Genomic DNA, 21,744 nt, shown 5'->3' on the forward strand with positions numbered 1-21,744 from the left:
GTGCGTGTGTGTGCGCGTGTGTGTGTGCGTGTGTGTGTGTGCGTGTGTGTCTGTGATGTGCGTGTGTGTGTGCGTGCGTGTGTGTGTGCGTGTGTCTGTGATGTGCGTGTGTGTGCGTGTGCGTGCGTGCGTGTGTGTGCGTGTGTCTGTGTGTGTGCGTGCGTGCGTGTGTGTGTGCGTGTGTCTGTGTGTGTGCGTGCGTGTGTGCGTGTGTGTGTGCGTGCGTGTGTGCGTGCGCGTGTGTGCGTGCGCGTGTGTGTGCATGTTGTCTGAGTAAGTGAGGCGACATCATCACCGGCCTCTGGCGTCATTCCACTGAAGCCCGGCGGCCCGTCTGTCCGACATGCTGATGTAGTTGACACATTGGGTTCACTCGCAGCATCAGGACCCATTCATGTTTCCATGTGGTCCAGGTTGAGATGAGAGGGAGAGATGCACAGCCTGTTCAAATGTCAGTGCGAGCGCCCCGGGGCCACGTGTAAGATGATGAGTGGACTTATTTCAGGCCAGATGAATGACGTCAAGTCCCCGCAGCCTGAATGAGTTCCCCTCCGTATTGGGGCAACTCAGAATCTGAATCACGTTGCCGCGTGTTGGTCAGGTGTCACGAGGTGAGCGGAGGGAACGTAGTGGAATCTGCGAGAGAAAAGGTTATGATTCCTGAGGACAATGTTTGTGCTTGATTTCTTTTGAAAAGGGTGAAATTCAAATCCATTAGTGAGAGTCGCAGAGTCCAGGGTCCGGTAACGTCAGGAATCAAATGAGATGCGAGCAGCAAAAGTACAAGTTATGCAGTTATCAGCAGCAGCAGTGGTGACAATGATTTTTATCAGCTGTATTAGTTAATTATTATTTTTATTACAATCTTACGACTAAAGGTGTGTGTGGAACTCCAATACCCTATTGCTCACACAGGTATAAATGATCTTTTCTAACAATATGTGAAGGCTGTATATCCATCCATCCATTATCAATACCGCTTTATCCATTTAGGGGTCGCGGGGGACTGGAGCCAATCAAACAACTAACCCCAATCTGCATGAGAACCCGGAGAGAAGAACCCACGCTGAGGACATGCCGTCCACCCAGAAAGGCCCCGGTCGGTTCGAAAACCTGGATTCGAACCCAGAACCTTCTTGCCGTGAGGCGACCGCACTACACCACCGTGCAGCCCCAAGGCTGTACACACAGGTTGTCATGGTGACAGGAGTCGCTGATACACCGCCGCAGACGTACGTGCGTGCGTGTTGGAGTTTCAGAGATGACCAGAGGCCGGTGCTCCACGTGACCCTGCTGCACCTTCTTGCACGCGTGCGTGCAGGCGCACACACACACACACACACACACACACACACGCAGGAACACAGTGTTGTTGGGCAGATGGCCTGGTGTTGTCATATTCAGACTGACCTGCAGAGTAACAGGGTGACCGTTAAAGCTGTACATGCCCGGGCCAGCACCATCGCCGGCTTTGACCTTTTTGCTCCATGTTTTACGACACAAGAACTTTCTTCTGTGGAGACAAGGCTACTGCATTCAAACATAATTTCGGGATTTGCCAGGGCCGCTGCCAGCCATTTGGGTGCCCATAGGCACAATTGGTTTGTGGTGCCCCCCACGACAACCACCCTGTAACCGGGAGGGTAAATGCATAGAGCAGGTGTCAGCAAACGTTTCAATCCCAAGGACCCTGAAGAAAAGTAAGATCTACTGGTCGAAGTCACGAAAGAAAAGGACAACCAACACCTTCTATCTTGAGGCCTTTTATTTAGGCAAACTGTGTTTGGATAACATGAAATTCTTTGGTCCAACTTTCATTTTGATGCAACAACAGCAGCAAAATGTGTACTGTACCTGACATATCAAACAGGCCATCGCTACCTTAATTTTAGAATTGTACCATCATTTTCAAGTTGTATCATTTCAATTCATACCAATTAACACTATACAATAATACAGCAGATTATTGTGTTTGTAGTGGAAGAAAAAGAACAAAACCCACACTGGTGCCAGTAAACTGTGACGCTTATCAACTCGCTTCATTCAGTGTTACAACATTTACTGTTAACGTTGAAGAAAGCAGGACTAATGTCTACAACAACATTCTCAGTGAGTTAGGCTGCGTGCAGGTCGCTGTGCCATCGTGTGCAGCGTCACTGTCACCAGGCGGAACGTCTGCAGTCATGTGACTCACTCAAGTCAGTGTGATGCTGTGACGGAACTCTGTCAGTCAGAGCTTTGTGGTTTGTTTCACCAATTGGTGATGCATTATGCAAAAATCACTTTTTCAGGGTTTGTGCACATAAATGTGTGTATCTGTGGAGCCCGCCGGTTCTTGTGAGCTGGCTGAACCTCACAGCCTGAAGCTCTGAACAACTGGTTCAGATTTCTCTCCCACTGTGATGTCACAGTTGGACTCTTTTGGGAGTAACCCCGCCTGCAATCTGAGAACCTCAACTTCTCTAAATAAGGAACACCACGACCATTCCCTCGTTCAAGAGACAGACTGCCAACAGAGAGAGAGCTCTCAGCCTTCTCCTCTTCAACACATCTCGCTCTCTTTCAGTGTGTGTGTGTGTGTGCGGGCAAATTATTATCAAAAAACAAATTGCAATCGCAATATCTGGTGGGATGTGAATCATTATCATTTCAAGGAAATATGTATATCTTTACATTGCCTATATATTCATTATATTAATCAAACTGCGTCACCACCGTCATCCGAGTGACCTGCGAGGTCGGCGGCTCCGTCACCAGCGACCTCCTCAGGTTTCGATGCGCATGCTGCAACAGAAGCAAAGAAAAACACAGAGACCTTTAACTTAAACGGGAGCGATATTTGGGTCTTTTTGGAATACCACATAAAATCACATAAAATATTTAAAATATCACATTTTCTGTTGTGAGGTCATGACCTCCTTTGTAAAACAAGAACACTATTGAGGCTTTAGCTGACGATAAAAGAAGGGTCGAACCTCATTCTTATTGTTCCCTTTGTGGGGAAGTTGTTATGTATTTCATATTGAATCTGATCAAACTCACAATTTTTGATCGTTTGTGTCAGTCATAACTTTCATGTCAATAGTCTCATCACATTAATTCTTCCCCATCAGTTATTCATGCTGTACCTTAAACACTGGTAGCGAGATTTTGTCCGAATCCTTTTTCTTTTCTTTCCCTACACAGAAAAACCCACATCAGAATGTCTGTCTGGAATCATGCAGTGTTGATGATGTGAACACGTGTGAGTTGTATGTGAGCACTGTGTACGTACATAATTGGCACGGGACGACCACTGAGGAAACAGCTGAGCGTGGAGCTGGCTCTCCCTGTCCGCCTCCTCGTAATATTTGTTCTTCTCCTCATTTGACAGCGCCTTCCACTTCGGACGCGACAACACACTGTCAGTGCACAGAGCGACTCACAGTGTCCACAGGCTAAAGCATGAAAACATATTCACATATCTGCAACGCGAACTCCCTCACTGTATCACGTACCCTCTGACCAACGACAGCGTTGACTTCCGCACTGTTGAGTGGGGGGTTCCGTTCGGTGACAACGGTTTGCCTCTGCTCCCTCAGGAACATCATGAAGGCGTTGGGCGGCTTCTTGATGTACGGCCTCATGTCCTCCTTCTGGTTACACTTTCTCTTCCTGCGGGAAATCAGAACAGTGGTCTCAGAAACAACAGGCGCAGCGGTCGCGAAAGCAACTGTAAGAAATGCAATATAAGGTGATTTGGTCATCCTCCAGTTTGTGACTCCTGGTCGGGTTGGCTCACTTCGACATGAAGGTTTTCTGTGAAGGAGCAGCAGGCGCAAAAGAAGTGACGGAGATTCCCGGTGGGAGCACATAAACCGGCATTCCATTCCTACAGAGATTCGACACCAGAAACAAGTCTGTCTGAAGATACAAACACAGACTCATAGTTGTGTACACTCACGTGTTTGATGGCATTATGTGTGTGTGGGTGTTTCTTACACATGAGGCAGGTTGAACTCGCCCCCTTGAGGCAGCGTCATTGGCACATACTGGAGAAAACACACACACACACACACACACACACACACACAGTAAAGAGTAAAGCGGCACCCTCTCTATCATCTGTCCACCAGGTGTCAGTGTTTGACTGACGCGCAGGCAAATAACCATCATGCAGCAGTGTGTGAGGGTCAAAGGTCGAAGGCCCGGGGTGTAGATACATCCTGTAACTGTGCTTTTTTTTTCTGCTTTTTTTCCGGGAAATAAAACCTGAACTTTAATGTTCTGATGAATTGAATTATATCAGTTTAATCCTAAAGTGTGCTTATGCTTGTCAATCACCACGACACTCTGACATACATGTAGATCGCCTTGTTCAGACAAACTATCTTTCTATTTAAAAACTTCCAGTGTGCCACTTTTGTATTGGAGTTCTGAAGTGGAACAGGACAAAGTTCAGTATGCGTGGGGTAACTCAGGGCCTCACTGGTTGTGCAGGAGAACAGCAGGCTGCGGGTCCTCGGACATTGTGAACAGGCCTCTCATATGACAGGTACTGTGAAGAGAGCATAGATTAGATAATCTTAATACAATAAAATAAATGCATTCCCTCTATGTAAATATACAATCTTAGCTGTTAACCGACACAGAATATATTTTCAAAGACAAAGCTATATTTATGATTTCGTAAACTGTCCACAAGGAGCACCACAGGAACACGTGGGATGACCGAGCGTGTCCTTTGGTCGGCCTAAAGCTCCCACCATTATCCTCTGATAGGCGTATTGATACGACTTTTATGAATCTTTCTCCGCCCCGTACTGAGTGTCCTACCTGTCCCTGGCTGTACAGGCCACCGTCAGCCTGCATGATGCTGTCACCACACAGCAGCTGTTGGGAGACATCGCCAATGTCCACTGCCTGATGGTGGCAGTTAAACCCCGGCCCAGCAGGGGAAGGGGGGGGAGGTGGAGGGTTGGGTATGTGTCCCAAAATTTCACAAATTACCTCCCGGTATGGGTCAGGCCCGTGTCCGCCCTCCAACTCCTGGATTATGCGTTCCAAGTCGGCTGCTAGGTCCATGCTCTGGACCGATGTCTTCATCTCGAGCCCCTGACGTCCGTCCTCCCCTTCCCTCTGACTGAGCCTGCTACATTGACGGGAAGCTGCTTTTCAGACACTATGAGACTCCTTCGCTACTGAAGTCGCGTGTTACATACATACAGTTTACTGTAGTTTATTCAACACATGACCAGCTTGTAAAATATGATGTCATATCTGAAGATTAAACTCTCCCACAGTATATAATCGTTAGTTGACTTCAGTGTTGAACACGGCGTACATGTGGATGAATAAGTATTAATAATCCAACACACACAATGTAAAATGGACACGCTTTTAGTTCATGATGTAAACTGCCATGTGAGTTCATTGATCGAATCTGTTCCCTTCATTTTCCAGGAAAAACAAGCCAAGTAGTAGAAAACCCCTACCTTCTGCTGCGGGCCACTTGTGGAGCACAGAGAGCTCTCCAGAGGATCTCTGTCAGCGCCGGGATCAAAGCAGGGAGAGGATTTAAACATTCAGCCGTGACGTGGATGCAGCACGATGCGGAAGGGTACATACAGCACACACAGTACATGCTCTGCCCGTCCTACATCGTGTCAGCGTGGGAACTGAACTTCTTCTTTTTGGTCGAAATATGTCGCGCGCCTGTGAAAAAAGTTTTGCGCACTAATGTATCATTTGCACACGTGTAGAACACGATAATAACAGTTGTTGTGACTGCAGGAACACTTGTGCACCTGTGACAAGGTTTTGTGGATCACCATGACGACCCGTTATGACCACGCGAGCGCAGCCTCCTCCCGGTCCCCGACCACAGGCCGCTGCCGCGAGCTGCAGTACCACTTTCATCCACACGACCCGAGTGCGCAGGGAGCGTCTACAAAGTGCAACGACGAAACGAAAGAGACAGACATTCTACAAGCTCACTGTAATGCGCGGAAGTGTAGCCAACATCGCCTGTTCCCCTCACACGTACGCGGTCTTCTCTTGGTCACACTACCGCTGGTATACGATTGAGTTTGGTATTTAATAACAGGGACCAGGGATGTGAAAATACATCAAGATATTGAAATATTAGTGCGAGTGGAAGGTGGATTAAAGTGGTACAAGCACTGAAAGGACGAATAATCAAAGACAAATATCAGTGTGTCAATGGTGTCATCGGTACATGGTGAATGGAGTCCCGTCGGGCCATGCGACTGTAGGAGGAGACGGTGTCTCACCGAATGCTCTCGGAGATCAACCATGGAATAAGATTTTTCAAAACCTCCATGAACTCAACCGATGGCTCGGCTCCGACCCTGAATTCGGGAGACAGCTGTGGAGAACCATGAAAAACAGACAGAGATAGAAGAAAGAATAATAACACTACACTATACTAATAAGTCGTCAATATAAAAGGGTTAAGGACACCATTGTAAAGCCTGAGTAATAACAGTATCCACCACCTTGTAGTGATCATAAAAAGCAAATAATGTATCTCTATCATAAAAAGTAGTGGTGTTCACATCTCTCTACAGTCCGTATGTATAATCACTGCGATACAATTCACAGAAAGAACAATTTACATTGATGTCACAAAATGCTTAACAGGGTCAAATCTATGGACGACCCGTGGCCACGCCACGTAGCCACGGGCTCGGGCACAGTCGGGTACAGTCGGGCACACTCGGGCGGAGGGTGGGAGACAGCCAATCAACGAGCGCCTCCCCTCCGCAGCGTCATAGGAACTTTGTTGACAACGTCACCGCGGAGAGAGAGAAGAAAGATGGCGGCGCCCGCGGCGGTGCAGCGAACGGCGAGCCCACCGACGGAGCACTGTTCGAGCGCGGCGTGCCCAGCCGGCCGAGGCAGCGAGTCGCGGCCGGAGGACTTCGTGCTGGAGTTCCTGGAGAGGGAGCTGGGCGGCGACCTCCAGTGCCGGAAGACTGTCGGCGACCTGCTGACGACACTCCGAGAGGAGAACCGCGTCCTGGAGGAGCAGGTGAGCCAGCGACCGGACCCGTTCCCCTGGCGTTGACCACACCTCCCGTCTCTGTTGTCCGCCCGGACAGACACGAGCAGGTCCGGAGGAGTGTCGGTCCGCGGGGGGTCGACGAGCACCGGCCTCGGCCCCTCGCCGGGACGTGTGACCCGGCGGAGGGAGCTCCTCGCGTCGGTCCTGACACACACCTCACCTACACGGATGAGTCGTGTGCATGTGCACGAGGTCTTCGGCGAGCGTGCAGCCAAGAGGCAGGATCGTGCAAAACAAAGGGCAGTTTCCTTAACGACACTCAGTCGTCCGTCGATCTTGAGGTTTGCTCATCAAAATCTCCTTCAACGTCATGTTCAACGTGTCCGGGTTTCTGGACGGCGAAGGAGACACGATCCAACTAACAGTAGTGACTGTTGAGGCTGTCGCGCGCACACACACACACACACACACAGCGCACACACACACAGCGCACACACACACACACACAGCACACACACACACACACACACACACACACACACACACACACACACACACACACACCGCTTACTTCCTCCAAATGAATAAAGTGTGGGACACTGTCCTGACCTCTCCCTCGGGGCTGCTGCTGTCTTTCTTCGAGAAGATTTAAGACCAGGTCTTTTTTAAACATAATAACATCAAAGTAAACAATAAAATAATAATAATACAAATACAAAAGAATGATACAATCATTTGATGTTATTTTTTTCTATAGCAACGTGGAATGTAAAGCCCCAGGACGGTCGAGGTCTCATGGGCAGCAGCTGTAGCTTTTCATCATGCAGTAAACGGAAAAAAATAATATATAAATAAATCAGTATTTGGCAAAACCACATCAACTCTCTCAGTTTTACAAAGTTCTTGGCAGACACCAAGCATCCTGGTGAACTCAGCTCTTTATGACTCTGGCCGTATATTCAAGTACATCATAGAAATCAGCACAGACGTTGCAAACTGTACATTAAGATTTCCGCGTGTGATGAGCTTTGACTATCGACTCGTCTTTCAGGTAGTGACCGTATCCAGCGCTGTGCCTCCCAAAGTCTCGGCAGCTCTGTCGGCGGCCGAGGAGGCGAGATGTTCCCTGGAGGAGCTGCAGCGGAGAGAGAGACTCGTCTCCAACATGCTGCACCAGGTACAGACACCAGGAAATTGATTTGAAGAAACTTGGAAGATGCCAAATATTCTTCAGGCTTTGCAACCACCAGTAGGATTAAAAAGAATCGGTACCCAAATGTTTCTGTAACTTTACTTTAACAGAGATTAGTTGCCCTTGTATATCGGAATCTGACCGCGACTACCAAGTGCTGTCCCTTGTCACTTGTGCTCATTCTCGGAGGTTTAACAACTGTCTTGGTTAACGCTCCCTTCCTCCAGCACCTGCAGGGGGCCCAGCCTTGGATGGATAATCTAGGCCAGATCCTTAATCAAGTCGACACCATCGAGAGACACATGAAATACCTGCGCTGCCTTCAACATATAGAGGAACTCAGGTACTGTGAACCGCAAAGACCGAATGAGAGTGACATGAGTAGGAGGTACTTCTGTGCCCGTGCTTCAGTATGGGAGTCCGACACACTAATCACTAGGCCAAAACCACAGAGTTGCAGCGTCACCCGCCAGCACGTCTCTTAACGTGTCGACGAGCGATGGTTACAATCTGCACACAGTGTTGTGTGGTGCGGTCCGCACCTGGTTTTTTTTGACTAACAGAGCCTGGGCTGTGTCAGAAAACCCAGATTCTTTTCAGCACACACAAAAGCAACGGCTAACGGACGGTGAGGAAATATTCGCAGATTTTTTTTAAAACGTATAGCGCTTTAGAATCGCCCACTGCCCCTTAAAGCACGGAAACGGATTGCAGAGTTTGACCGAGTGCTCGACCAATGAAGTTCCTGTACTGCCATAAAGTACTACCAGCCGAGCAGCGATTTGATTTGGCCCCCGGCCCCCACGAGTTCCTGCAAAGGTTCCTGGTTCCTCTGGTGGAAACAGCTTATGTGTGGGAAACACTTGTGTATGATTTCTTTGAACGGACAGAATGTCCTCAAATTAACTGTGGGGCAGTGTGTAGATCAGATTTGGTAGTGAGCCCTGTGAGAACATGTGAACCAGCAGAATGCACATGCTTTCTTCAGTGCTTGCTGGAAGGTTTTAACTTGGTGTTGAATTGGTTCCGGACGTTGGTCTTTGAAAGTGAACTTGTTTGATTTAACTGAAGAATGAGGAGTAAATGTAAAACAAACCACTCTCGCCCCAACAGAGTTTAGCATATCATTATTCCAACACTGTTTCTTCTGTCTCCCTCAGTGTTTTTGTCCGTTAATGTGTGGAGCGTTGTGTGTCTGTGTGTGCAGCGCTGCAGTTCAGCAGTGCCTGATGACCAGTAGCGTCTGGGAGGCCATAAGGGCCGTGGACAGCATGGCCGTGCTGGATGCTGGACTCAACCAGTCGGGATGTTCCCACCTCCAGGACTTCCTGCGAGAAACACTCCATTTCTGGCACAAGATTATCAAAGACCGACTGGCCAGGTACACACACACACACACACACACACACACACACACACACACACACACACACACACACACACACACACACACACACACACACACACACACACACACACACACACACACACACACACACACACACACACACACACACACACACACACACACACACACACACACACACACACACACACACACACACACACACACACACACACACACACACACACACACACACACACCACCTCTGCTGAGCGCTTACATGTACACATTGATTTGATGGTGGGCGTGCCTTACGCTTGGTGCTGGTGCGGTCGTCATAAGAACCTATCACAGTTTCCCGCTAGAGACACGGCTGTTGTGCTAATACGCCCTACGACCATATGAACTCATACCAGACTCCCCTCCTCTGTCCAGGCTTGTTTGATGTTTGATGTCACGCAGGACCAGTATTATGATTGGCTAGCTCCGGGGTTTACTTATCTTTATGAAATTATATATACAAGTTAATATGGATATTTTCTGCACTCAAACCTATTTTGGGTCACCAAGTGTATTTCCTGAACCAATGGCCATATGGAGATGGGCATTGGAAAGATTATTGAAAGTCCTATTGAGTTCGTCAGATCCACCATATTCTCGCGGAAAAACTGAGGTCAAAGTTCACCAATTTTCATCAGATTTGACCGTTCCATCAAAATCGATTTAAAGATGACCTATCAACCACTTGACCATACATATCACAACTAGAAAATTTGACCTTTAAATATCAAGGTCACAGTACCAATTCATGAAAACGGCCATAACTTGGGGATTACATACAGACTTTACAGAATTTTTCTTGGAGGTCGTCATTCAATATAATAATAAAATCTGTAGTGAACTCGTTAATGACTTCATGAAAAACTATGCAATTCTCTGCGAAATGCCATATGCAACGTCATGGGAATGAGGATGAAGTCTGCCATCTCTGGCTGCCTCGTTTAAAGATGATTTGATTGACGAATGTGTGAGTGCTCTTGTCACCGCATGTCTAAACGTGGCATTGCTCAGAAATGATACCACGTAAACTGCATCACTGTATCATTATCTTGTGTTCAACGTATGAGCTAAATCCCCCTCTTCAATTCTGTCGCAGTGATTTTGAGAAAGTGTTGACTCAGCTACACTGGCCGATCATCTCCCCCCCCACGCAGTCGCTGACGCCCACGGCCAATTGTCAGGAGATCGGCAGCCAGCTGGAGCTGCTGGTCACACAGCTGCTCGCCCTGCAGACCTCGTATCCTTCACGTTTTTAACATCTACATATAATTATTCTCTATAATGGTCCTCACACACATGCTTTTTGTTGTGATAGAGTTACCGTAGCCTCTCTGTCAGCCCCAACCAGTTTGACCGTTGTCCTCTGACCTCCCTCATAGGCCTGTCACGATAAGTACTTTCTGATGCATGATATATTGTCCCAAAAAATAATTGCGATAAATAATATTTTTGTCATTTTAGGACCATTTTTTGACACGCTTGCAGTAGACAGTAGGCCTACACGAAATGTGAGGCTGCTGAGAGAAATGTTATCCAAAGTTTACACTTGTGTTCAGGCCTCAGACAAAACAAGCAATTTGAAGACGGTGCCTTTTGAAAAATACTAAGACTAATCCATATTTTCTGACATGTTGTAGACGGCACCAGTGATTTATTAATCATACGACGAGAACAGACGAGAGGACTGATGCCGTTGTGTCTACATGCATGTCAACAAACATGCATGTAGACACAACGGCTGTTATTGAGGTCAATGAAAATGATTGAGTTCATATTCATGTATCGTACGATAAGTCGATAACGTAATTATCGTGACAGGCCTGCTCCCTCATCAACACAAAACTGCTGCTCACTGGATGGTTTTCCTTTTAGGCTCTGGCGACTGCTGTGTGTGAGAATCCCGGGGGATCAGACCAGCATCACTGACACCAACAGTCCTTACAGGGTCAGGGTCACTGAGATCACAGTGAGTCTAGTTTCATATACAACTAATAAGCTTTGGATCATTTCCTGTGGAGGAAGTGGAAGCCACCTGCTGTAGGTCCCAGCCTTCAGCCCCTCTGACGATGTTGCCCTCAGGATGTCAGTGGTTCGTCCACCACTTTAGTCCTGAGTGAAATATCTTGAGTGAAATCTGCAAACAGCATTTTCATCTAATGCCCCATGTTGCCATTCCTGGATCTGACATTTTATCCGGATCCACTCCAAATTGTATTGGGTTCTTCCTTGCGTCATGCCTCACTCAATCGGTTCAGACGTCTGAGTAATCATGCTGACAGACAGACAAGACAGACCACCTGCACTGAGGTGAAAATGTAACATGAATGTTATCTATTGATTTACATCTTTCTTTGATTTTCTTGAATGAAGGTTAGCTGCAAATAAAGGCTACACGCAGTAAATTGCTCTTTGAATTACAACTTTGAAAGTGTGTCATTATTGTGTTTTAATTTTTTGTTATAAAGAGGAAGATAAATTGACATGCAGAAGGATTAAAAAGAAAATTTAGGATGACGTGTGTATACAACACTGCCTGTGCTTGTTTCTTTAACTTCTCCACCTCCCGGCAGCGATGACATCATATCTCAGAGGGCGTTGGCCTCTGGCCGGGCCGTACCCTCTGCCCAGCCTGTGTCTTCAGCCTCGCCTCCGTCCCAAGCCCCTCCCCTCTGCCTGCCCATCCAGATCATGCTGCTGCCGCTCAGCAGGCGATTCAGATACCACTTCTACGGCAATCGACAGACCAACTCCCCCGGCAAGGTCTGACTCTAACACACACACACACACACACACACATGCACACGCACACGCACACGCACACGCACACACGTGCATGCACTCGTAAATGTCTGACTTGCACACTCAAGTGTCTACAGACTACTGAAAATAAACGGACCAAATTGTAGAATCCCAGCAAGATTAGACACAAATACACAGGGTTCCTACGCAATATGGAAAAGTATGGAATTTGATTTTAGTCATTTCCTGGACTGGATAAGTCTGAGAAAAAGTGTGTTTCCAGACTGAAGTCTAAACAGACGTGGATCCAAAGATTTTAGAATAACTAACAATACATATCAATCCCTCTAGTCTAGTGAATCAGTGATAAACGTCACCATAGCAACACAACCTCTGTACCTTCCACTGTCACAACTGTATCTACATAATCGTAGTTCACATATGACTTTGACAGGCATAGAAGTAGTTCCTATCAACCGGACATTATTTAGATTATCCTGATGACAGCTAGTTACTTTGTGCGGTTGTTTCCTCTGTTGATGATAAAAAAACAAACATGTTCACCCAAAATGACTGAGTTTGAATATCAATCTATTAATATGAGGATCAGTCCTAGAACAGGTTATGTCCGAATTGGAAGTATCAATATTTCAATATCAAATTCTGGATAAACCAACTTTCTGTGTATGAAGTGCAACATAACAGCAAACACAGTCTGAATGTAATAATGTTAACAGTTAATTTAAAAATGAAATATTTACATAATAATATTTACTTTCATAATATTATATAAATTAATTTATAATATTCATTTATATAATAATATGTACCTAATAAACATCTAGCTATTTGTAGTCTGATGTCAAATATGGTCTGAAAACTGAAACTGAGGAGTATGGAAAAAGTCTGGAATTTTTTACATGGAAAATGTGTAGGAACCCAGATATACATATTCACACGTAAGCTTGCGAGAACTGGACTTAAATAACTAGTTCCATGGAAAACACATGACATAATTGTAAAACAAAGTGTAACAATAAGTCTGAATTCACCCTCTTTTATGGTAGTTGTTTGTTTAACAGTCCAATGTGTGAGATAATGTCCTTTGAGGTAATACTTCTTTCTCCCACTCTTTTTACAATCGTTATATTTTACAATCGTGTCCCAACGGAGGAGAGAAGTAGAAAAACCACAAGCGAAGTCTGGGGGCGGAGCTGTAGAACCTCTAACTCGTGCTCTGTCTGGGCTCTTTCAGCCGGAGTGGTACCTCACACAGGTTCTGATGTGGATGGGGAACAGCTCCACCTTCATGGAGGAGAAGATCCAGCCTATCCTGGACCGAGCTGGGGCCGCCATCAGTGCCAGGGTATATACATATGTAAAGTCTGTTGGGACTTTAAATGTGACCGTCCAGTTGTCCCTTTTATCAAATCAAATTTACCAGGTGTCATTTTATGTTAATAAAACAGTGATAAATCTACAGTTTATATATTTTATGCAGTTTCGTCGAGGACTTAAAACCTCTGCATTTTTGTTGATGATGCTGTTACTTTTGAACACAGTGTGTTACTGAAGAATTAAATACGATCGGCTGATCATATTGATGACTGTGCGTGCGTGCGTGCGTGCGTGCGTGCGTCTGTCTGTCTGTCTGTCTGTCTGTCTGTCTGTCTGTCTGTCTGCCTGCCTGCCTCCCTGCCTGCCTGCCTGCCTGCCTGCCTGCCTGTCTGCCTGCCTGCCTGCCTGTCTGTCTGTCTGTCTGTCTGTCTGTCTGTCTGTCTGTCTGTCTGTCTGCCTGCCTGCCTCCCTGCCTCCCTGCCTGCCTGCCTGCCTGCCTGCCTGCCTGCCTGTCTGCCTGTCTGTCTGTCTGTCTGTCTGTAGGTGGAGCTGTGTCGGGGCCTCTTGTCTCTGGTGCAGGAGAAGGTGGCCAGCGATGCCTCCAGGCTGCTGTACGACGACGTGCTCCTCTCTCACCTGGTGGAGGAGGTGCTGCAGTTCGAGAAGGAGCTGCGGAGCAACCAGTCGTACCCGGCGGTGTTGCCCGGTCTGCTCCACCTCCTGCTCGAGGACGCCGTCCTCCAGAAGTGGCTCACTGTGGAGAGGAAGAGTAAGTTGTCGAGGAAGACTGGCATTGTCTTTCTCTCCCGGCATCAGTGTGATTACTAGTCAGAGGCCGGCGATATTTTAGTTGTTCCATTATTATTCCTTGTGTCTGTGCGTCAACAGCCTCAGCCCATAGACTGTAGGTAAAGATGAACGACATGACGGACACAACTTCTGGATCGTCCCCTGGTGGCTGCCTGTAGTATAGGTCTAAACCCTCCCCCCTCCATGTTAGCAGACGGGACCAAAATAAATGTCAAATACATGTTTTCCATAGATGGTTTCTGTTCTTTTAGGTAGTTGTTATCATTCTGATGACAGTATGTTCTAGTGTTCATTTCTCTTAGAAGTTTGCTTAATCAGGTATTTGATGCTATAAAAACGGGGTGAAACATTATGATTGACAGCTGAGACTGACTTGTGATTGGTCAAGCATGTGGACCACAATTCCACGGCTCCGCTCCACAATCACTACAGCGCAAACTCTGACTCCAAATGATGTCACCAGTGCAAAATAGCGGCACCCGTAAGCCAGGATATTTTGGCTTCATTTTTGAACAGTGGGAGGAAGTGAGACTAGTTGTCAATCTTTATTTACTGTGTATGCTTCAGACAATACTATGATCTTGAATTTCTTTTCTTATACTGTATCTTTAGGAACCTTGCGTTAGAAATCTTGAATCTCACACAGTTCCTTCTATACTGACATAACTTGCGATATGCCACTTAAATGTTTAATCCATTGGGTTTTTTCAAACTGAATGCACTGAATGTTCAACATGTTCAACAGTGAGGGGGCGTTCTAACGCTTCGTCCCTGTGTGTTCACAGTGGCGGTGGAGAAGATGGACGCCATGCTGTCAGCTGAGGGAGCGTGGAGCTCTCAGTACAAAGATATCAGTGACATGGACGAGCTGAAGGCGCCGGATTGTGCCGAGACGTTCATGACTCTGCTGCAGGTCATCACTGGTAGGACCGCTGTTCTGAGTCCTTACACATTCATACATGTAATTTGCACAACCAACATTAGACAAAACAATATGACAATGTGTTTTGTGAAGGGTTTGTACTTTGACTGTAGGAAATACTTTCCTGAACAGTTCTTTGCTTAACCTCACACTATGTTCATTCATATAACAATTATCAAAATCAGCAATTACATGGAATTACAAGTGTCAGACAGTAAAAATAAAAATACTTGCATTATAATATATAGCAATACATTAAAATCAAATATAGAAAGTACAAAATTATAAGAATAAATAAAGAAGCTAATTTTAAGAAACCGTGTGTTTCATGCCAACCTGCAAGTGTGGATATGTTTCCTTGGCAACATTACGCCACATCTTTTGCCGCTGGTGGAAAACTTGACAGGGTAGCTTTAACAGGATAGTTATGAATGCTGTTGGAGAATAATATGATCCATTTTTCTTGTCCTCCTGCTGTCCTCAGAGCGGTATCGGGCTCTGCCCTGTCCTGCTGCGCAGCTGAAGTTCCTGGGGCTACAGAGGGAACTGGCGGATGATTTCCGCATTCGACTCACCCAGGTAATGACAACGAAAAAACACTCTGGGGCTCATAAGGAAAAAATCCCACACACGTAATGAAGAAAAGACAGTGACCCTGTCAGGGACACGAGACCTTCGACTAATGGTCAACATGGAGAACGTTGAGGAGATGATGGACACAGGCAATTTGACAGGACAAAACTGAAGGATGAAAATCATTGTTTCACAGCCCTCTCTGACAATTTTTGGTACAAATGTGATGGATACATTAGAAACATTTGTCAGCTGGTAAATGTAACTATGAGAATGTTGTGTATTGTAAGTGCAGGTTTAACAAATTATATTTTCAGTCTACATGTTTATGCAATGTTTTCTTTAGTCTGTGTAACTATTGACAGACATTGTGGTTTTAGAGTGAGCGAGAGGTAAATGAGTGAAGCGGGTGGTATATATATATATATATTTATATATTAATTTTTTTCCCCAGGTGATGAAGGAGGAGTCTCGCTGCCCGCTCGGCGCCCGTTACTGCGCCATCCTCAACGCCGTCAACTACATTTCCACCATCCTGGGAGACTGGGGAGACAATGTGGTGTGTAGTTTTATTTCACAGCTCTGAGCATCAAGTCGCTTGTTTATATATGTTGGTGTCTGAGAAGAACCACACGATTTATAGAGCAGACTTGTCTTCTTGTGCCTTGCTGTAATAATTCTGGAAAAACATAACTATGCATACATAACTTTATAAATAAAGTTTACGAAGAGTTTGCGGTTGCAGAAATGTAAAGTTAATGTTCAGATGTCAGATATCAGCTGGTGGGCGTCGTAAAGATAACTGGTAGCAGACAGGAGGAGAAGGGAAGAAGAAGAGCAGGAGAGTGAACTGGACTGGACTGATTTATTCCTTGTCTCACACGCCCACGTCATCACAGTACTAGTGCAAAATGTTGTATTCTCCAAATGTTGTGCTCTTAATCTTGTATGCAACAGGAATAATTGTACTCCTTACTCATTTTACTCAGAAATAAAAAATAGAATAACTGCCCCGCGGTTATGAGTCTCAATCAAGTTGCAGTTTACATCCATGTGGGAAGATATGTAGTGATATAAGTTCTAATCAGTTCCAAATGAAATTCCCTAGTGCTGTTACTGAGAAATCACGTTTACAAGAGTGGGTCGGGGCACCGGCAGGGGGAGGATTGTTTATATGGCAGAAGTGTGCGCGGTACCCTTGTGGTTTTAGCTCCTCACTAAGTGACATGTTTCGCTCCCCTCTTATTCGTTTTCCTCCCTCAGTTCTTCCTACAGCTGCAGCAGGCGGCGGTTTCCCTCGGAGACGAAGCGTTCTTGGGAGACCTCGGGGTGATGGAGGTGGGACGCCTGGCCTCTCTGGAGGGCTCCCTGTTCGAAGGCCTGCTGGCGCTGCTGGACCGACTGAAAGGAGACATGATGGGGAGAATGCTGGAATGGACCATGAGGGAAATCACAGAGAAAGCCAAACCATATTGCCAAGACAGGTACGACCTTACATCTGAGTGTTTGATAAAGGGAATATATTCCGGAACATACTGATAGGCCGGCCTGGTCTTCCTCTTCAGGTGGTTGTCCCTACCATCCCAGCATGACCAGTCCACCATGTCCCTGTCCAGTTCGGCATGTCCCATGATGCTGTGCGTGAGGGACAGACTGTTGCACCTCCATCAGGTGCTGAGTCTGTCTCTGTTCCAACTAGCCTGGCAGGGCCTGGCGGACAGACTCGACAACCTTCTCTACCAGGATGTAAGAAGCAAATGCCCACTGAGGATCCACCACGCTGTGTTTTTTTGTGATTGTTTACAGCCAGACGGTTTGAGAACAGTTCATTTAGACTGACCACACATTCTACGTAAAAAAACATAGCAAGGTTACAAATCTCTCACCAACCTAACTGTAATCATGTTCCATGTTGTCAATCTTTTAGTCGGTCACAACTCTTAAATCCATCTGAAAGTCCAAAAACAAATCACATTACTGAGGATTTTGAATTCAGAACCCGAGACACAAACATCCACTGCCTCAGAACCGAGACACTCCAACCCCCTGCAGGCATCTGAGCTCACATGTCTTTAGTAATGTGACAAAGCTATTTTATCACTTTAACAAATGCACATCACAAAAGATATATTGGATTTAAAGTTAGGACAAGCTGTCGATTCAATATACGTGGCTATTACAGATAACAGCTGTTTTATTGTCTTCCAACTGCACGTGTCGCGTAAAGGTGGAAACTAGTTTGATTAGCTCAAGGTGATGTCCCTTTATATTTCGAATGTGAATGAAAATAGCGCCTGTGTGATAATTTTATCTTTGCATGAATGGAATTCCAGAGGTATTTACGTTTGCACCTCCTGATTCACAAAAAGCCTCACTGATGCCACCTTGTGGCGGTTGTTGAACACAACAGTCTCAACCCTGCCATCAGCCAAAGCACCTTTTCTTGCCTCTTGAAAATAAACTGAATCACACTTGAGTTAACCACGTTAAAAGATAATTCGCCACGATGATCTGTATTAACTTGTATCATGAACTGTTTTTTCCCCCTGATATTTATTAACTTAATTTAAACTGCTGGTTGCTGTTGTGAAGTGTGACCACGTGTCTCTCGGCGTCTCAGGTGATCCTGTCTAATCACTTCAGCGAGGGCGGAGCGGCACAGCTTCAGTTCGACATGACCAGGAACCTGTTTCCTCTGTTCGGTCACTACTGCAAAAGACCAGAGAACTTCTTTAAGCAGTGAGTGTGTGTATGTATGTGTCCGTGAAACACACAGATGCACATACTGTACCTGAGACTGGATGATGTTAGTCTAACTCTTATATTATTAAGCCTTGTGTCTACAGCTCTGTTATTGGTGCGTGTTAAAGGACAACAGCAAATTCAAAGTATGAAACAAATTGCCGAACAAATTCATACAAGAAAAAAGGTTTTGTTTAAAGATGTAAGCTGCAAACATTATTTGTCCCTTTTTCTTAAAAAAAAAATGGTCTGACTGGAATATTTATCATTTTATTATGTATTGGTATAAATTTGGCTGTTGCTAATTTTTTTCTCATGTATGCAGGGTATTATGAAATGTTTTGTTCAGAATGTCTTGAAGAAGAAAATTAAGCTCGTCTTTTTACATGAACCATGGATTTTATTTATTACTACCCGTATGTGAAACGTATTACTCGCATCGACAAATTATAGACTCTGCAGTTCCCCACAACTCTACAGAGCATTCAAAGAGTATTCCGACCAAAGAAGCAGTTAAGTCATCAAAGAATGAACAACAATTATGATAATAATGATAATAAGGTGGACTGTATATAAAATGTATTTATAAAAGGGCTTTTTCTCGTCTTATCAAAGTCACACTTGGGAATCGAACCGTTAACCCTCTGGTCAGTGGATGACCCTCTACCTCCTGAGCCACAGCCGCTCAAGATGAATAGTTGATCAAATATAATCTCTCTCCCCCTCCCCACAGTGTGAAGGAGGCGTGTATCATCCTGTGTCTGAACGTAGGCTCCGCGATCCTGCTGAGGAACCTTCTCAAGGAGTCCGAGGAGGAGACGAGACACTGGGCCAGTGCAGAGGACCCTCCGCCCGAGTCTGCGCTCAACGAGTTGGGGGTTTACTGCCTGGCGCCGTGCGACGTGCTGATTCTCCTCAACCTCAGAGCCTCCTGGCCCGGACAGTGACATTTCCCCCCCTGCTCCTCCAATGTTTGTTAGTGTGGATTTAAAAGAAAACGTCTCAATACATTTGAACCATCTTTGGAAACAAGACAGGACAAGACAATGTCTGTCAGTTAAAGGGGCAGTGTGTGATTCTGCAGAAAGCTTGTTTCTCTCTTTGTTGTTGTTGTGAACTTACTGCTCTGACCGGGCCGTGGACCCGGGTCCTCCGGTATGAGAGTCAGACACACTAACCACTAGGCCAAAACCGCGGAGTTGCAGCGTCACCCGCCAGCACATCCCTTGAGGTGTCACAGAGTCGTGTGGAGCGGCCCGCACCATTTTTTTGTTTTAGATTTACAGAGCCTGGGCTGAACCGAAACGCCAGATTTATTTTGGCGCGCACAGAACTGAGGAAATATTTGCTGATTTTTACAAAACGTGTATTGCTTTAGAATCGCTTACTGCCGCTTTAATGTCAGTCAGGGCTGTTCAGTTATTGTCATTATTGTGTTGCACTTGTACTCGCCGGTCACCTCAGTTGAAGTGTTCAGTACCATATCAGAGTATGGATAACAACTGTTCTTTGTCTGGTAAATCATGTAATAAACCCAGCAACAGTCTCATCTTCAATAGCCCCACTACGTGTGTTTGTGTCTGTGATTTTATTTCAGTACATATTAATGGGGAGACAGACATAAATGTGAATACAAGAATCTTTAAATGGAGCAATAGATCGTGTTATAATTATTCCAAACTCCTGATTTTAATATTCAGTGATCAGACCCCGCCCTCCCTGGAGTTGCCCCGCCCCTTCGGTCATCGTCTGCTCCTGTCATTGGTCAGCTTTTGGATTTCCGCCATATTCAAAAACAATAGTCACGAGTCTCCACAGAGGGATTTATAATTGTTATTCTCTTTGAACCCTGTATATATAATATAAAACCACCACCACCGGACCGGAGCGTCCAGATGGGTGAACCCGGGGAACCGACAGGACGGACGAGCTCCAGGAGGCTGAAGAGGAAGCTCTCCCCGGAGGAGGGCTCTCCCCCGGGGAGCGGCGGCGGGGAGCGACGGTGAGTCTCACCCCGAAACCCCCTCGGCACGACGGCAGCTAGCAGCGGCTAGCACGAGTTAGCAGCACAGTAAGGATGATTCAAACACTATGAGGTTCAAATGGAACATGGCGATAAAGCGTTACCGACGTGATACATGCTACCAAACATTTGAATTACTCAGGTCCACGTGTTTAAACTGTCCTCAAGGAGGCGCACGTATTCTCCTGTTGCGTCGAACCGCCACGAGGTGGCAGCAGAGTCCTGTCGTTGTCTCCTGCTTTTGTGAGTTCCACGAGTTCAAGAGTCATTTGTATCATATTTACAGTATAAACAGTCAGAAGTGGATTGTGCATATCTTATGTGCAATGCAGACACGATGAATAGATATTATAGGCTCTATTAATTAATAGAAAAACTAAAACATTGTTAAAATATTAAAATAAGTCAGTGATCCAGAGTTCAATGTTAGACTACTGGGAAACTAGTAGAAAGAAACCATCGGCAATTTAAAATCTAAATTCTACTTGTCATTTATTTGTGTCACCGCAGCCTTTTGGCCTCGTGTCTTTTATCATTCAGGTCTTCATCCTGTCGTCATCAGCTGAGGACACTGTGTTTCTAAGTCTTAATACAAGTGTATGTGGATAATAAGGCAGATAAACAAAGCACATCGTGAATAGGTGGTTAATAAAGAAGGGGGTTAACTATTTGGATGATTATGATAAAGAATAAGTTCACCTTTTCCCTATCTTAGAGCATAAACATACATGTGCATGAAACTCATTATATGTTTTCATATCCTTCCAACACCCAGCATGTACTAAAACAATATTGTACTTCAGAGTACTCCAACTCTGGAGCTACCTATTTATGATATGACCTAGGGCGGAGTGTTGAAGTCTCGTAGCGTTTTTAAAATTGAATTCAGTACCGAATAAGAATACAGCCAATAACAGGAGGAGGAATAATCAGAGAAATCAATAACTTATTTAAATGCACAAAGAGACTTGTGGCTCTCGTTTTATGTTAGTCA

At 45.7% G+C, this 21,744-nt stretch overlaps 3 protein-coding genes across 10 annotated transcripts in view; 2 read left to right on the forward strand and 1 right to left on the reverse strand.

Moving 5' to 3' along the window:
* Positions 1-226: 226 nt before the first annotated feature.
* LOC118300932 (transcription factor 7-like 1) lies at positions 227-6,875 on the reverse strand. 6 transcript variants are annotated; one of them, XR_007030268.1, is made up of 11 exons: positions 5,787-6,771; positions 5,475-5,694; positions 4,816-5,131; positions 4,469-4,537; positions 3,982-4,031; positions 3,782-3,871; positions 3,498-3,654; positions 3,275-3,382; positions 3,129-3,178; positions 2,716-2,784; positions 227-636 (listed from the first exon to the last, which is right to left on the reverse strand). XR_007030268.1 is itself a non-coding variant. In XM_047329744.1 (11 exons), the coding sequence occupies exons 3-11, from the start codon at positions 5,621-5,623 to the stop codon at positions 2,766-2,768; spliced, it is 1,008 nt and encodes a 335-aa protein (XP_047185700.1). In that variant the 5' UTR covers positions 5,624-5,694; positions 5,787-5,926; positions 6,273-6,771; the 3' UTR covers positions 1,751-2,765. The 6 variants fall into 6 exon arrangements, 4 of the variants coding, with proteins under 4 accessions (XP_047185700.1, XP_047185699.1, XP_047185705.1 ...); XM_047329744.1 differs by lacking the exon at positions 227-636 and having other exon boundaries at positions 1,751-2,784; positions 5,787-5,926; positions 6,273-6,771; XM_047329743.1 differs by lacking the exon at positions 227-636 and having other exon boundaries at positions 1,751-2,784; positions 5,787-5,926; positions 6,218-6,771.
* rint1 (RAD50 interactor 1) lies at positions 6,780-20,283 on the forward strand. Of its 3 annotated transcripts, XM_035625822.2 has the most exons (15): positions 6,780-7,033; positions 8,058-8,183; positions 8,426-8,541; positions 9,406-9,579; positions 10,700-10,840; positions 12,174-12,363; positions 13,598-13,708; positions 14,224-14,449; positions 15,276-15,413; positions 15,897-15,991; positions 16,440-16,544; positions 17,249-17,469; positions 17,551-17,731; positions 18,606-18,724; positions 19,461-20,283. In XM_035625822.2, exons 1-15 carry the CDS (start codon positions 6,818-6,820, stop codon positions 19,672-19,674), a joined length of 2,373 nt encoding a protein of 790 aa, XP_035481715.1. In that variant the 5' UTR covers positions 6,780-6,817; the 3' UTR covers positions 19,675-20,283. The 3 variants fall into 3 exon arrangements, with proteins under 3 accessions (XP_035481715.1, XP_035481717.1, XP_035481716.2); XM_035625824.2 differs by lacking the exons at positions 6,780-7,033; positions 8,058-8,183; positions 8,426-8,541; positions 9,406-9,579; positions 10,700-10,840 and adding an exon at positions 11,336-11,569; XM_035625823.2 differs by lacking the exons at positions 6,780-7,033; positions 8,058-8,183; positions 8,426-8,541; positions 9,406-9,579; positions 10,700-10,840 and adding an exon at positions 11,880-11,910.
* A 247-nt stretch (positions 20,284-20,530) lies between these two features.
* net1 (neuroepithelial cell transforming 1) overlaps positions 20,531-21,744 on the forward strand; it is a 35,158-nt gene continuing 33,944 nt past the window's right edge. Inside the window, exon 1 of the mRNA XM_035626254.2 lies at positions 20,531-20,729. Coding sequence (XP_035482147.1) covers positions 20,623-20,729 — 107 coding nt within the window. The 5' untranslated portion in view covers positions 20,531-20,622. The remainder of the gene's footprint in view (positions 20,730-21,744) is intronic.

Source organism: Scophthalmus maximus, chromosome 2, assembly GCF_022379125.1.
Source record: "Scophthalmus maximus strain ysfricsl-2021 chromosome 2, ASM2237912v1, whole genome shotgun sequence".
NCBI lineage: Eukaryota > Metazoa > Chordata > Actinopteri > Pleuronectiformes > Scophthalmidae > Scophthalmus > Scophthalmus maximus.

Excerpts from the sequence above, each read along its gene's own strand:
- LOC118300932 (XM_047329744.1), bottom strand. The coding sequence starts at position 5,623 with ATGTACTGTGTGTGCTGTATGTACCCTTCCGCATCGTGCTGCATCCAC. Across the intron at positions 4,032-4,468 it reads GCTGTTCTCCTGCACAACCA|TATGTGCCAATGACGCTGCC; the intron begins GTGAGGCCCTGA and ends TGTTTTCTCCAG. Across the intron at positions 3,383-3,497 it reads ACGCTGTCGTTGGTCAGAGG|TGGAAGGCGCTGTCAAATGA; the intron begins GTACGTGATACA and ends TCGCGTCCGAAG.
- rint1 (XM_035625822.2), top strand. The coding sequence starts at position 6,818 with ATGGCGGCGCCCGCGGCGGTGCAGCGAACGGCGAGCCCACCGACGGAG. Across the intron at positions 15,414-15,896 it reads TCTGCTGCAGGTCATCACTG|AGCGGTATCGGGCTCTGCCC; the intron begins GTAGGACCGCTG and ends TGCTGTCCTCAG. Across the intron at positions 17,470-17,550 it reads AAACCATATTGCCAAGACAG|GTGGTTGTCCCTACCATCCC; the intron begins GTACGACCTTAC and ends CTTCCTCTTCAG.